Raw genomic sequence first — 16,774 nt, forward strand, 5'->3', positions numbered from 1 at the left:
TTTTCTAATCGCTCTCGCGGTTCTTTTATGTTTATCTTTGCAGTGCTATCGAACAAACTTTTTATCATCTGCAGTCAGCTGGGAGGCGGGGATTGCGTACAAACCAATAGGGTGTCGGAATTGTGTATGTTTATACTTCTCATCCAACCACATTCGCATTCATCCGGATGATGCAATTTATCAAGATAGGTTTTTTTAACTTTGACAAACCGGAATGTAAAAAAAAGAAAACAAGCCGAAATCAATAGAAGTAACGAGCGATTTTTAAAATGTAAGGAGTAGAAAGTACAGATAATTGCGTGAAAATGTAAGGAGTAGAAGTAAAAAGTCGTCTGAAAAATAATTACTTAAGTAAAGTATAGATAACCAAAATATCTACTTAAGTAAGGTAACAAAGTATTTGTACTTCGTTACTTGACACCTCTGCATATAGTTCCTTGTATTAAGATGCTGCATTCACATGTTCACGTATTTACCTTTCTTTTACTGTCTATGGTATTTACATTACAATCCAGGATGCTATAGCAGTCAAACTTGCTCAAACTCACACAGTGTAAAACCAAACCCTATTCATTCACCAATCCCTATTCATTCACCAATCAGATCCGAGCGTTTCTCTCTTCTCGCTTCCTCATTTGCTGCATTCCGCTGTCACTCGCGTGACGTATTACAAAGCGGCAGACCTAAACACATCGGTTTACTTGGATTTGGAGCGACAATTTTCACACAAAAGAGAGGAAAAACGAGCGCCATTGCGGAAAATCCTGGTTGCGAGGGAGAGAGGGACGATGCAACAATATTTGTTTCGAAAAAGGCAAGGAAATACTTCTGGTCGTTTTTCAATTGGAAGGCTGCAGCCTCCAGAGGTCAAATATGCAAGCTGCATACGTCATCAAGCCTGGTTTATTAAAGCGTAACTAAACCCCTGGTCAGAGCCTGACTCCACCCACTGGCAATATTTGAAAAACGCAAAAAAGTGGGCAGATCCCAACGGAGATAGAGGGGATGATTTAAGCTTGTACCAAGTGTGTGGTAAGATCGTAACAAGGGCGTGGTGAGCTTGAACCTGCTTACGTCACGAGTCATTTTTTGGACCCAACATCCAATAGGAAAATTCAACTGCAGTAGCCACCGTTCAACCTGAAGAGGGCAGCACTCAGACGTTTTTACACCATATATTGTAGTATTAAAACACTTTATATCCAAATGTCAAAAAACTGACTAAAATCAATGAACAGCACTAATAAAGCATCATTCTTACAGATCATTAACCAAAAAAAGTTGGTTTAGGGTTTAGTTACTCTTTAAGGTAAACTGAGCATTACATTCACAAGTCATAAGCATACTGCAACAATTTACGATTAACTAAGTATAATAGTCAACTTTATAATTGTTAATATTATGAAATAAGACAGTCTTGATGACGTATGCAGTTTAGAAATACGACATCCGGAGGCTGCAACCTTCAGATTGAGAAATGGCTTCTGCCACGAGTTCCTCATCAGAAAATTGTAACATGACTGTGTTTCTCCCTGATGCCTTAAAATGTTGATCATTTAGCGTTTTAAAGGTTTAGTTTTTAGTTTAGTTTTAAGGTTGGCCAGTTCTTTTCCTTTGCGACAGTGCTGCGGCGCTTGAGGCCTCAAGTGGCCAAAAAGTTCTGCGGTGTGCCTTTAAGTCTATAATTGTGTTTATATCTGTCATTAAATGGACTTGAACAGCACGAAAACAATGTGGATTAAACAAATCAAGTTATAAAAATTACACTGACCATCAAAAGGCACATTGAAGAGGTTTTGCTCATAAATGCATGTAAAATAAAAGATTTTTATACTGTTACTAAACTGCACAGTATGCGCTGCAAACCCTATATTGAATGCGACCTCTGACTAAGAATGCATTATTTTCCACTTGTATAGTCTATTTTTATTTTGACATTTTAAGAGCAATAAACATTATTGAAATGTTTACATTCAGATATGTAAATCAACATGTATAAATTGCTATTAGTTAATTAATGGGGAGATAATCGAGAATCGAAGTCGAATCGGACTGATAAAATGAATCGTTAGATTAACGATGCATCGAAAAAATAATCGCTAGATTAATTGTTTAAAAAATAATCGTTTATCCCAGCCCTATTCATAAATGTTTCATGATCACAATTTCAACAATAATAATTAAGAGTAAACATCCCCCAACATTATGTGTTTTTCAATATGCGTTCTTCAGCGATCTTGCGTCCTTGTGTTCTCGCTCTACATCATCATTAACCATCGAATTTCAATTCCAATTCTCAAGAACACAAGTACAGAGGATGCATGAAAATACACGGATGTGTTCTTGATATTCTCGAGTGCACTGAACTGAAATCTGGGGAGGTCATGTGACCAACAGGAAGATCACACACATCTTAATTCATGGACCTTCTGAGTTCATTCTTCCAAGGTCAGTTCTTTGCATTCTTGGAATTGAGAAACAGCATCTCTCAATTAACACCATTATATTTAAGTTTGTGCAAATCGTTTACTCTAAAAAAATGTTGGGTTGCATGCTTTACCCAAAGTTTGGTCAAATATGGAGAAACCCAACAGTTGGTTTATAAATAAACCTATGCTGGGTTGATGTTATCCAACTATGGGTTGAAACAAGCATTTGAATTGAAATACTGTAACCAAGATGAGTTGCTGTAACTTATAAATTAAAGTTAAATTAATTTATTTCAACTTAATTGTTTTACAGAGTATATCCCCTGTAGCATGACCAACACAGGTTGATCACAAGGTCACACAACCACACAGTGTCTAAGTTTGTGGCTATGTTTAAGCATCAAAAATAACGCCGTCGTTTTAATTGATATTCTATGCTGTTTGCTCACATGCAAAACATGGTAATGTTCATTACTTTAGTAAGAATGCACCAATTATATGCACCATTTATCTCCCTACTCACCTGTTTTGCATGTTCTTTTGCCTCAGGCAAAATCAAGTCTATAAAAGGGGCTTATCATCTTTCCCTTTCTTTGCAGGATCCTGCACTTGTTGACTTTCTCTCTGTGTGTGTAAAGTGATGGGTTTGATTGTGTGGCTGTGGGTGGTCGGCTTCCTTGCTGAGATTGTCAGGGTGTGTGGTGCAGGTCTGTCCTGTGGTCTGTGGGGCAGATCGGTTTCAGAAAGTCTGTACAAAGAGGGAGATGTGATCATTGGTGGTCTGTTTCCTGTTCATGTTGAAGCACCACAACCTGACCTTGATTTTACTCAATCACAGCATGGAGCTCACTGCCAGAGGTAAGTATAGTGTGAATATATCAAATGTCACATAACGCAAGGTTGTCGATTGTATATTGAGGGATATTGAGGGGTTTTGTGGTAACATTTTTAATAAAGTTCCATTTGTTAACTATATTTGTTTAAATGAACAGTGTTATTTGTATTAACTAATAGTAGCCATGATCCATAAATGCTATGAAATTACTGTTCATTACTAGTTCAAACTAGTAATTAATTCATTATTGTTAAAGGGATAGTTCACCCAAAAATGAAAATGCTGTCATCATTTACTCACTCTTATGTAGTTACAAACCCACATACATTTCTTTGTTCTGATAAACATGAAGGAAGATATTTTAAGAAATGTTTGTAACCAAACCGTCTGTGGACCCCATTTACTTCCATAGTAGGAAAAAAGGATACTATGGAAGTAAATGGGGTCCACGAACAGTTTGGTTACAAACATTTCTCAAAATATCTTCCTTTGTGTTCATCAGAACAAAGACATTTATACAGGTTTGTAACTACATAAGAGTGAGTAAATGATGACAGGATTTTCATTTTGGGGTAAACTATTCCTTTAACAAATTGAGCTTTACTGTAAAATGTTACCAATGCAATCCAACATAAACTTCAAAAATTGAAGTTGTCCAGTTGTTGCCTTAAAGAAGATGCTACTGACCTATCCAACCTAAAAATATTTTGGTGGCCTAACCAAATAATAGAATTCAATTAGTTTACTAGTAATAAGTTAAATAAAAATGTATTGTTACTATGTGGAATATGTTTATAAGTTACCTGACAAAAGAGTTTTAAATTGAATTGCAGGATTTTGTTACATTCAGATAAAATCTGTTTTCATCTGCAACAGTTTTCACCAAATTGTATTTTTTTCTCAGTGTTGACCTTCGTTCATACCGCTGGCTAAAAACAATGATCTTCACAGTAGAGGAGATTAATCGTGATCCTGTCCTGCTTCCAAATGTTACTCTGGGGTATCTGATAGCTGACACTTGTCTTGCCGAGGGTACGACCCTGAGTGCAGCTTTAGCTCTGGTAACCGGGCAGGAGGAGACGGTGTCAGGAGCGGAGTGCAACGGAGCCCCAATGGTGCCTGTCATTATCGGAGACGCCCGTTCTTCTGCCTCAATAGTGGTGGCTGACACACTGGGAGTGTTTGATATACCCATGGTATTGTAAAATCACCATAAACAACTTATTTTTCCCATTACATATGCCCCAACTGCTTATTATTTTTGTCCAACTACCCTCTGAAAAGTTGGTTCTAAATAGCACTAATAGTGCTTCACTGGCTTGTAATAATAGGAAATATTTTTTGTGCTATTACTTCATATAGTAGAACATGTGTAGCACATGTGTAGAACCATATTGTGCTATGCTATACCATAAGTGGTGCTTTGGTCATGCTTTAGCACCACTCATGGTTCTACAGAGGTTCTATATAGGTGCTCTGTGTTAAAAATGGTTCCCCTATGATTAAGAGCTTTAAGTGTTTAACATCATCTTTTAGAGTGTATTATGTTAGGTGAAAATTTGAGGAGTGTAACAAAAATGCAACTCTGGGTTCTCAATGTAGCAAAAATTTGACATAGTACTGTACAGTATGTTCCCACATCACCCCTCTTATATATTGTAAACAATATAAGTCACATACAGTATTTATGATTTACACAAAGACTCTGATATGTGAACACCATTATAAATCGTTTAAAATTAGGCATGGGCTGGTTAAAGGTTTCAAGGTATACCAAGGTTTTAAACAGTCGAGGTTTCAAAACCACTAACATTTTCTGTAATACCGTTTGCAAGGTATGAGCTGGGTTTACACAAAATTTATTAAATCAATAAGTCATGTAATTTACATTATATATATGTGAAAAAAATATACCCAGCATACATGTTGCTTAAAAATAAAATGTATTGTGTCCAGTTAAAAAGTTGATTATTTGTATACATCTGAAAAGAACAAATTTTAGAGTTGCAATGGCAAAACTGCAATATTGTAAAGCCATGGTATTTTTTGCTTAAGGTTATCATACTGCCAAAATCTCATACCGACCCATGCCTATTTACATACAATATACAGAAATTTTATTTTGCTACTTTGTTCAAACTTAACTCAAAACAGGCAGCAATCATGTCAGGAGAAAGTGACCATGTTGTGTAAATTTGGCATACAAGACTTACATAAATTTTTTTCTGCTAAAGTCTCTTTTAAAGGCACATTTCAAAGAGCTATTATAGTACTGTATATACAGAACAGTATATAGTTTTATCAAATATTTAGTTAGTAAACAATAGGTTTATTTCATTGCTATTAACAGGTATTAAATGGGTGCTTTTGTTTTTTTTGTTTTTTTTCTTACGAATTACAGAATTCCTGAATTTCTCATGTTACTGTACCAAATTGCTACCCATTTTATACTCTTTTCCCACTAGCTCTGTGTGTTTTATTTTTCAGGTAAGTTACTTTGCATCCTGTGCTTGTCTCAGTGACAGTCGCAGATTTCACACTTTCATGCGCACCGTTCCTAGCGATGCCTTTCAGGCCAAAGCCATGGCCCGTCTGCTGCATCTGTTGGACTGGACCTGGGTCGGTGTGGTTGCAGGAGATGATGACTATGGTAAAAGTGGCGTTCAGCTGCTCTTGAAAGAACTGGAGGGTAAAGGAATCTGTGTGGACTACCTGGAGTTCATTCCTAAATCACTCTCACAGACCAGAATCAGGCGGATTGTGGAGAAAATCCAGACTTCCACAGCTCGTGTGGTGGTAACGTTTGCCATCGGACCAGACATTGAAATTCTGTTCAAAGAAGTGAAGGTGCAGAATGTGACCGACAGACAGTGGATAGCCACAGAGGCCTGGAGCACTTCAATACAGTTCTTTGACCTGGCCACCATTCCTCTTCTTGCTGGTACCATTGGCTTTGCCCTTCGCAGGGCTGATATTCAAGGTCTTGGTACTTTTCTTGCCCAGCTCAATCCTTTGAAGCAGCCAAATGAACCTTTTGTGAAAGATGTGTGGGAAGACATTTTTGGCTGCTCGCTGGCCCAAGACTGGCAGCCTTCATTTGATAAACCAAGATGCACGGGCACAGAGAATGTAGAGGAACATGGACGCATCTACACAGATGTTTCACAGCTGAGAGTCACTTACAATGTGTATAAAGCTGTGTATGCTATTGCTAATGCTATTCATAACATGATGGCCTGTCAGCCTGGTAAAGGGCCGTTTGAACATGGACAATGTCCTGATGTGCACCGAATAAATCCAAGACAGGTACACAGATAGGATAGGAATAATTCTTATAAACCAACACTTAGCTTTTTGAAAATTAATGCATTGAATTTTTTTGTCATATAACTACTGCATATGTTCATCTTTGTTGTCTTTTTACAGCTTCTTCACTATTTAAATGCTGTAAACTTCACAACACCTGTGGGTGAGCGGGTCTACTTTGAAGATAATGGAGAGCCATCTGCCTCTTATGACATTATAAACTGGCATGTAGATGAAAGCGGAGCAGTGAATTTTGTCCAGGTGGGGCAATTTGATGCAGCCAAAGGACCAGGACAGGAACTGAACATAAACCTTGAGCGGGTAGTTTGGGGTGGAGGCCGGGCAGACCAGGTAGGCATTCAGTGACTATAGGGTTCATTTTTCCTTACATTCAGTGGTTTAAAATATTTGGTCACTTAATCAACAAACAAAAATTAATAAAGTAAAAGTAAAAATCAAATAGTTTTTCTCTTAAAAAAGTCAGCACAAGTAAACTTCCAAGCAAAACATTCAATAAAATACCACAACTGAATCTAAATATCCTCTAAAAATGACCTTCAGAGCAAGTTGATAAATAACAGTCAAGAAAAGTGAAATTGGTTTTTAGAAAAAGTTACAGCATCTTGACTTGATATGTTGCCTCTTGGTTCGATAATATAATCCATTCAATGAACTTCATCCATGTTTAGGGGTGGTTAAGTGCTTAAATAATTGTGTAAATGTCTGTACAAGCTAAATTTAAAAGGCTTAATTTAAGGCAGGTTTTTAAAATTTTAGGAAAAAAAATGCATGATAAATATTTGTATAAAAACACTGTTGTCCTATCATTACTTTATTATTGTCAGTCCTGTTTTGTTCTGTGAAGAGCCAGTAAGACTCTTTCATCATAGTGAAAAAAATCAGCAGATAAGAGAACAATAGCCCAAATATCCCAAAATAAACCGTCTTTGACACAATCTTTGTGCTTACACTTATTATTTGTACAAAATATATTGAATATATGCTATGCTTTTGATCATGTGCTTTTACAATCTGCAATTTAAAATGTGTGTGTTTATATATATATATATATATATATATATATATATATATATATATATATATATATATAGTGTGCATGTGTCTATGATCCATGATCCATTAACATATTTAGGTCATAGATAACTTTAATGGGTAGAGAGCCGAGACACGTGTCATTGAGATGAGCCTATGACTTTGTGTATGAGAATCTGCACGGTATGTGTGTTTTATAGGAACGGCTCCCCACCGTGCATGTGTGTGAGGCGGCAAAGCATTTTTAGTCTGTTTGTTCTCCTTTATGTGCTTGTTGTATTGTCAGATATTGTGTTGTTTGAGGTTTGTTGTGAGGTTGATGGAGTTTTCTTCCTCTGTAATTCAGGTGCCTGTGTCTGTGTGCAGTATGAGCTGTCTCCCAGGCACAAGGAAGGCTGTACAAAAAGGAAAACCTGTCTGCTGTTTCGACTGCCTTCCTTGTGCAGCAGGGGAAATCAGTAATGTCACAGGTATACACATTTTTTTATTAGTTAATTATGACAAGATCATTACTTTTTAACCCTACCGACAAGTCTGACTGTTAACATATCTTTATCTGTGCTATAAAATCATCCTCCAGACTCAGCAGAGTGTATTAGGTGTCCAGAGCGGTTTTGGTCAAACACTGAGAGGACAATGTGCATCCCAAAGGTTGTGGAGTTTCTGTCCTTGCAAGATACCATGGGAATTGTCCTGACCGTCTTATCTGTAACTGGAGCAACACTGACCACCACTGTTTTGGGTGCCTTCTTCCGTCATCGTGACACACCCCTGGTGCGGGCAAACAACTCCGAGCTGAGCTTTCTTCTGTTGGTATCTCTCACGCTGTGCTTCCTCTGTGCACTTGTTTTTATCGGTCGACCTGCGCCGTGGAACTGCATGCTACGTCACACACTGTTTGGAGTGAGCTTTGTGATTTGCATCGCCTGCGTCCTCAGTAAAACTGTGGTGGTGCTTGTGGCTTTTCGGGCCACTCTGCCAGGATCTAACTTGATGCAGTACTTCGGTCCTGTCCAGCAGAGGGCAGGCATCTTTTTTTGCACATTGGTTCAATTTGTCATATGTTTGTTGTGGCTGCTGTTGGCTCCTCCTCTGCCCACAGAAAGTGCAGGAGGAGAGCTTGGTGCTCGGGTGATCCTGCAATGCACAGTAGGATCAGTGGTGGGATTTGTACTGGTGCTGGGTTACATCGGCCTGCTCGCTGTTGTTTGCTTTCTGCTGGCTTTTCTTGCTCGTAAGCTTCCGGACAATTTCAATGAGGCTAAATTCATTACTTTCAGCATGTTGATCTTCTGTGCTGTGTGGATTGCATTTGTGCCAGCATATGTAAGCTCACCGGGCAAGTACACAGTGGCTGTGGAGATTTTCGCCATTTTGGCCTCCAGTTACGGCCTGCTGCTGTGTATCTTCACCCCGAAGTGTTACATCATTCTGCTTAGACCTGAGAAAAATACAAAAAAGAACATGATGTCGAGATAAGAGTAAAATAATGGTTTCATGGGGTTCTTGTAAATTGGTTGGGATTGTATTTGTTTTGGAAATGCATTCGTTTTCTTTTAAAGATAAGCAAAGGGATATGATAATGGATTTCCTGTAAATTTGATCGAGGTTTTGTTTGTATGTTCATTCAGATGTACCTCTGTAAACAACATTAAATAAATAAACATAAAAATGATTTCCAAACATTTAGTCCCTGACTCTTCTTTATCCTTACAATGTGTGATGGATGAGTAGACACCATAGTTTCATCAACTGTTCTCCCATTTCACATAGTCACCCAAACCTACAACCCAAACATCTTGTTTCAGTAAGTACTAGTATCAAGTTATTGAGCATGAACATGGAATTGCTAAACTCACTCTTGGAATTTCACCCAAAGAACTATTAACCAGATTAAAGGCAATAACAAACCACAAAGCTTTATAAGGTCCAGTTATACTGTAAAACTAAACATGTTAAGCTTTACAGCAATAATTTAATGGTATTTAATCACTAACATTAAAAACTAAATTTAATCCCCCCTCCCAACATAATCATATATTTTGCTGCAATTCTGTTTTATGGTTGTGGTCACCTACACAAATGCTCTAAGATGATATTAAGCATGAAAGTTATTATTACACATTAAGTTATTATTATTAAGTCATCTATTACACATTTATCTAAAGGTGCCTAGGTGATTTCCACAATCGCCTATTTACCTGTTGCAAGCAAGATGAACAAAAATGTGGGCTTATCATCCAACCCTGCACTTGTCGACTCACTCCATTGTTGACTCTTTCTCACTGTGTAAAGTGATCGGTTTGATTGTGTGGTCATGGGCGGTGGGATTTATTGCTAAGATAATCAGGTGCAGGTCTGTCCTGTGTTCTTTGGAGCAGATCTGTTTCTTTATAAACAGAGAGATGGTGGTCTGTTTCCTGTTTATGTTGAAACACCAAAATCGACCTTGATTTGGTTTTTAAACAGCATGGATGTCACTGCCAGAGGTGAGTATAGTGTTAATGTATACAAGAAGACTTTAGAGAAGACTTTGTAAAAAACAAATCAACATCAAATTGTGCAAAAGGTAAAGTTGTACATTTGTTTCTTTACAAAGTTAAGTGTACAAAAAGTATATGTGTTTTACTATAAGTATATTTTCCGGTTCTCCTATAATATCTGTACACGGGAGACCTCAGTATAATAAATTATCATAACAAAATCTGGTCCCCATCTTCATATTTGTATTGCCCCCATCAGCAATGATTTGCTATTTTTCATCCCTTTCATGTTTTTATAGGAAGCCCGTGTTTATTATTAGGATCATGATGTTTAGGAATCTTTTTGGGAGGATTTAAAAAATATAAATTTTTTTTTACCTAACCATAGGTTTAAACATTGGTTTAAAGTGTAGTTTGGAGAAAAGATATTCATGAATATCAGCTGACGTCACTCACATCTCAAACTTGTCTTCCGTCATTTTGAGTACCTGAAGTGGTCGCAAAAGAACTAGAAGCTATGCCTTCAATATGTTGTGAGCATCAAAATCGCTATTTTTACAACACCAAGAAGGCTCAACACAACATGGGAACTTTGCTCAAAGTATCAACTGTGTCTCTCATTGAGGACATTGCTTGTGTCCACAGAGTTCACTAAAAAGAAGGTTTTGAACAACTGACTTTGGTTGTTTTGGTGTCCGCTCGCCGTCATCTTGCCAGTCAAGATGTGTCGATCTCCGAATGTGACATAGGGAGGAGAGTAAAGATGGATAGCTCCTAAAGCATAGTTCCATATAAATGCACGGATAATTTGTTGTTTTGTCGCAAGGGAAAAACAATATTAACCTTCTAGTTGAAAAAGGAGCCTTATACGAGATTCATTCATTTGCATTCGGAAATCGATTCTTTACGTCTGGCAAATATGGCGAGCGGACACCAAAACAGCCAAAGTCAGTTGTTCAAAACCTTTCTTTTTAGTAAACTCTGTGTACACAAACAATGTTATCAATGCTTGCGTTCATGTGTAGAGATCCACGTGATACTTCGAGCAAAGTTTCATGTTGTGTTGTGCCTTCTTAATGTTGTATTAATAGTGGTAGTTCTGCGGACAGCGGCTGGAAGAACGCATCAGGGATAGAGTAGGCGTCACCAAGATATTTTTTAAAAAAAATCTCTGTAGGCTGTGGTGATATATTTTCTTTGGGCTTAAAGGGACAATAAGTAGGATTTACCCCCATCTAGTGGTGAAATTGTACTTTGCATTCAAACGAACAGTGCTCTCTAGCACCTCGCTTTTCCAAATGCGTGTTGCAACTATGGTAGCCGTTATGTAATCACGGACCTCCTTGTCCGTTTCAGTTGGTTCACATGTTCTGAATGAAAACGCATTGTGGAAAGTGCTAGTGCCTACTTTGTCCCTCTTTGGTATTATAGTTTATCAATACGGCGGAATGACATGGAAACCTCCTTGGACTTACCCGACTTTCAATGTAAGTAAAGAGAAGAAATTCTAAGCTTACAAAGAAAAGTCTGATCACTTGCAGAGCTTATCTGACACCAACAAGGACATATTTATGAATAAAGACATTGATTTTGATTAATAATACACTTAAAATCCTACTTACTGTCCCTTTAAGATTATTTTCTGGATAAAATGTAAATGTTTTCGTTCATGTGGATGTGGTTATTATGTGCATTTGCCATACTTTTGTAATAAGCCATTTCAATTCTCTGTGTAATGTGGATGTGTCCATTATCCATTTACTATATGGATCATGTATTGTATCCTTTAATAGACTGATAAAACATTGGGATGAATTGTGTGATTGTTGTACTGACAGCTGTTGGCTCCTACTATGCTAAAAAGTGCAATCATTGGCCAAAAATAATTTCCAAGATAAATCCCTGAAAATGCAAAGAAAAGAAGAAGAAGAAGAAAAATACTGTCTTATGAAAGTATAGCCTGGTCTAACATGTAATGTGAGCACTGCAGAAAAAGTCCTTGGGCCCTATCTTGCACCCAGCGCAATTGACTTTGTCAGTGACGCATGTATCATTCGTATTTTGCGCCGGCGCACAGCGGGGTTTTTCCCTCCACAGATGCACGTCAGCAAACTAGGGAATGAACTTGCGCTCCCTGGGCGGTTCAGCGCAAAAAGGAGGCGTGTTGCGGCGCAAACCATCTCTTATGCTATTTTGCAGTTTCAAAAAACAATTGCGCTACTAACCAAAAAAAACTAGTCTAAAGTCAGTGGCGCGTTGCGCGTGGTTCATTATGCTATTTTAAGGGCGCATGCTTGACCATAATGTATAGCGTGCACAACGCGCATACACTTTGCTTATCTAATCTACACAGATGAACAGTTATTTTTGCAAATCATAAATTGTTACACTTAAAAATATTAATACACGAGATAAGGGGAATCATAGTGGTGAGCATTGTGGTGATAGTTTTTATTTATTCTCATGCAAATAACGATTAAAATATTTTCATAACTTTGTTGTGTGGCTGTATTACGTTTATTTTATGTAAATAATAGTTAAAATGTTTTCATAAGAAACCTTAATGTATATGAACTTGATTTGTAAGAGTACTTTGGGGTTGGACCTTGCTTGCGTTTCTTGGGTCCGATTTCAAAGCCCCCAAACCCTTTCAGCGGTGAGGGTGGACGCAGCGATGTCCTCTGCTGGCGTCAAGTCCTGAGGCAGATCCACCTCCCGTTACACGGCGTGCCCGATTTATGCTGGCAAGCGTGGGATTCCCCCGTACAAGGACGTCGGTCTCCTCGGCTGTGAACCGCTCCTGGCGTGCGCCTGGTAAATCCGTCATAATAATAGCAACCCGCCATGGAACTTGCGCCCTTGCGTTTAAAGGGAATGTTGGCTAGCGTTCTGATTGGTTTATTTGACGTTACGCCCAAACCACACCTATGAATAATGAACCTACTTCAGACCAACCCCTTATTGATTTGCGCCCGGCGCAAGAGTTATTTCTCACGCCGGGAAAATAGCAACAGCGCCCAAGATCCGCCCACAAACTCACTTGCGCGTTGCGCTTCGCACTTGCGTTTCAGATCGTTAAAATAGAGCCCTTTCAGTTCAGTGGTGTCTAGCTGCCACAAAATGAAAATCTCCACAATGAAGTGACTTCACTGAGCCCTAATTCAAAAACACAGCTGGGTTATCAGAAGTCCCTCTGGCCCCAAGAAGACCACAGTTATTAGTCACCATATTGAGCTAAACAAAGGCCCTGTAACTCACTTGTCTTATTGCCACACCTGGGTTCCATATCTCATCATGGCAGATAGTGAGGATAGAGAGAGACATCATTGCTGAACACAAGCTTGAGAGGATAAAAGGTGTGACACTGTCTCAAAAAACATGTTTTTTTTCACTTTATAGGCATTATCATCGGATGCATGCGCAAATGTTTTGATTTCCTTAAAATGTGGGAGGCGGCGAGCATGGATTACTATGTGAAGAGAAGTTTGGCAGGCAGGCATATTTAAGGATCTGTAGCTATAACATTGTAACACTGATGTAATAGTTTTAGCTATGATTTGAGGTAATTTACAATCCTTGTTATTTATTTTGCTTTTTATCAGAAATAATCTACTCTAAAATTCCTTACATTTATATAGCACTTTTCTCAGTACTCAAAGCTCTTTACATATGAACGGGGAATCTCCTCAACCACCACCAATGTGCAGCATCCACCTGGATGATGCGACGGCAGCCATATTGCACCAGAACGCCCACCACACACCAGCTTATTAGTGGAGAGGAGACCAAGTGATATAGCCAATTAGTATATATGGGGATGATTAGCAGGCCAATGGGCAAGTTTGGCCATGATGCCGGGGCACACCCCTACTCTTTTTCGAAGGACATCCTGGGATTTTTAATGACCACAGAGAGTCAGGACCTCGGTTTAACGTCTCATCCAAAGGACGGTGCTTTTTTGACAGTATAGTGTCCCCATCACTATACTGAGTGTTAGGACCCACACAGACCACAGGGTGAGCACCCCCTGCTGGTCTCACTTACACCACTACCAGCAGCAACCTAGTTTTCCCAGGTGGTCTCCCATCCAAGTACTGACCAGGCTCAGCCCTGCTTAGCTTCAGTGGGCAAGCTGTCTTGGGCTACAGGGTGATATGCCTGCTGAATATATCTAGGACTCTGTATGCAGACGTCTACCTGTAGTTCAGTTTGGGCCACAAAAGCCATTTGCACTAGGTTGCCCACACGGAGTCTGTATGTTGCCCGCCAAAGCACATTCTATCAATAGCCTAAATTTTGATATTTATTTATTACATATTTTTGTATTAGCATTTTGCATAACATTTTAAATAGTGATAATAAAACATATCAACAAGTAAAGCAAAAAAATAAAAAAATTAGTAGACTTTTTTTTTAAAGTAGCCATCCAGATTGTTTATTCATTGTGACAGCCCTTGCTCACAAAAATGTTGGAGACCCCTGGTCTATATAGTATATTATAATGATTTAGATATATTCAAGTTTAGTTTTAACATGTTGTCTTTATTTTACTCCACTTAATCCATTTATCATTTGTATGTCTTCTGACCTTTAGCTTACTTTAACTAAATTACTTTATCTGGGTTTTTACATGCAGCTTTACAATTTGTATGCATGTATTTGTGTCCTGTTTTTGTATGGAAAAGAACTGCATCAAGAACTGTACAAATCAGCCTACATATTTTACCTTCATTATATCCACACATATATGCATAGACATTCTTTGGTCTAAAAATTTATTAATTTATTTAATAAATGTTAAGCATACAAATAGACAGCTTAAGCATACATCTTCAGATTAAAAGATTTTAAAGATTATGTGAAACACTTCGAGTAACCATATGTGAGTTGAGAATTACTCGAGAGTGATGAAATAACAACAACATTTCATAATGTATACTCCAGGAAGAGTTCATAAAGTTTACCGCATCGTTCAATGTTCCTGTAAAAACACAGACTGCTCTGATCACATATGGTCAGCATTACAGTCGTGTTGTGAAGAATGCAAACTACAAAGCTGCAAACAACATATTAAGATGATCCAAAGCGTATGCGAGTAGTAAATGATTAAGGTAAAAATGTGATATTACCAGCCATTAGTGAAGCAAAACTAAGCTTTGGAGCACTTAAGCTATTTACAATCATTTTCAGCACATGAGAGGTGTGGGGAATTGGATGCTGTGCTCTGCCTCTTTTATGTGTTTGAACATGCCTGGGGCAGGATCATGACGTGCATCGCTCTGATGTTGTATTGATCAGCTTAAAGTATTTTTTACAAACATACAATACTGGTGTACATCTTAAGATAAAGCAATGGCACTGATATGTTAAGGTATGTCAGAGCAAGATATTTATTTTTGTAACATTTAGTCTGGGATTATAAAATAAGACAACTGTCTGGGAATTATGGTTAATCTGGAGATTTGTATGCACATTTAAAGTCCAAATATACTCAAGTTTATTATATGAATAAAAATGTGCTGTTCTGTAGGCTTACTGTATGAGCAGGTGAAATGTCACAATATTCCTCGTGGTTATGCCTCCCTGACTAAGTGCCACCAAATCAAGGTCATCATGCACTGTGAAATGTGTTGGGTGCTACGGTTTGGGGTGTTACTTTAGCTAGCTGTAAAACTGAAAGTGATGCCATTGCTCCAGGTAATGGCAAAAACACTTAAGCTCTGTCATACAGTATACATTTTAATCAAACACATGATATTCTTGTATAATATTCTTTGTAAACTTGCATCTTTGCTCCACATTCCAGTTCCTTGTTTATGTATAATGTTTACATGGGAGAAAGGGTTATGCAGTGCACTTCTCTAAAGCAATGCCCAACACATGCTCTGTGTTTTGACTGAACACTAATTGTTTCAAGCATGCATACTGGACATGCAGACAGTCATTATACAGTTACATTTAAATGCAGCAATCTCAGCTCTCTCCTTAGATAGGTTTGCTAGGATGAGGGAAATTTTTACCTTACTACTGTGCATGTTCACTAAATACTGTTTATTTTGACAGTTTTTATTTATACATTTATTTCAATACAAAGACACATAATATAGCATCGGATGCAAGTCTCACAGCATCTTTATGTCTTATTGAGGAGTTTAACTTGAACACCAGTGCACTCTAGTGGTAAAACATCATAATCGAGATTGTTTGATATGCAGGGATGGAAAATAATAGACAATTTTTCTTTCATTTCATGAGCAAAAGATCAACATATCTCCTCCACTTCAGAAAGGTTTTATATTCATCCAAAATTGAAAATGCACACGAGTAAATGTATACAACGCAAATTTAAAGGGAAAGTTCACTTAAAAATAAAAATTTTGTCATCATTTACTCACCCTCATGTTGTTACAAACCGGTATACATTTCATTGTTCTGATGATCACAAAGGAGGAAGATATTTTAAGAATTTTTTTTTTAACAAAACTGTTCATGGACCCCATTCACTTCAATAGTATTCTTTTTTCCTAATAAAAACATTTCTCAAAATATCTTTCTTTGTGTTCACCAGAACAAAGACATTTATACAGGTTTGTAACAGCATGAGGGTGAGTAAATGATGACAAAATGTTCATTTTTGGGTGAATTATCCCTTTAAAAGCAGAAGCAGG

The 16,774-nt window shown here is 37.9% G+C and overlaps 1 protein-coding gene across 1 annotated transcript; it reads left to right on the forward strand.

Moving 5' to 3' along the window:
• The first annotated feature begins 3,069 nt into the window (after positions 1 to 3,069).
• On the forward strand, positions 3,070 to 9,225 carry olfcs2 (olfactory receptor C family, s2). The gene is made up of 6 exons (XM_065282630.1): positions 3,070 to 3,287; positions 4,169 to 4,460; positions 5,752 to 6,570; positions 6,691 to 6,921; positions 7,970 to 8,093; positions 8,204 to 9,225. Exons 1-6 carry the CDS (start codon positions 3,070 to 3,072, stop codon positions 9,100 to 9,102), a joined length of 2,583 nt encoding a protein of 860 aa, XP_065138702.1. The 3' UTR covers positions 9,103 to 9,225.
• Positions 9,226 to 16,774: the final 7,549 nt, after the last annotated feature.

Source organism: Paramisgurnus dabryanus, chromosome 9 (genome assembly GCF_030506205.2).
Source record: "Paramisgurnus dabryanus chromosome 9, PD_genome_1.1, whole genome shotgun sequence".
NCBI lineage: Eukaryota > Metazoa > Chordata > Actinopteri > Cypriniformes > Cobitidae > Paramisgurnus > Paramisgurnus dabryanus.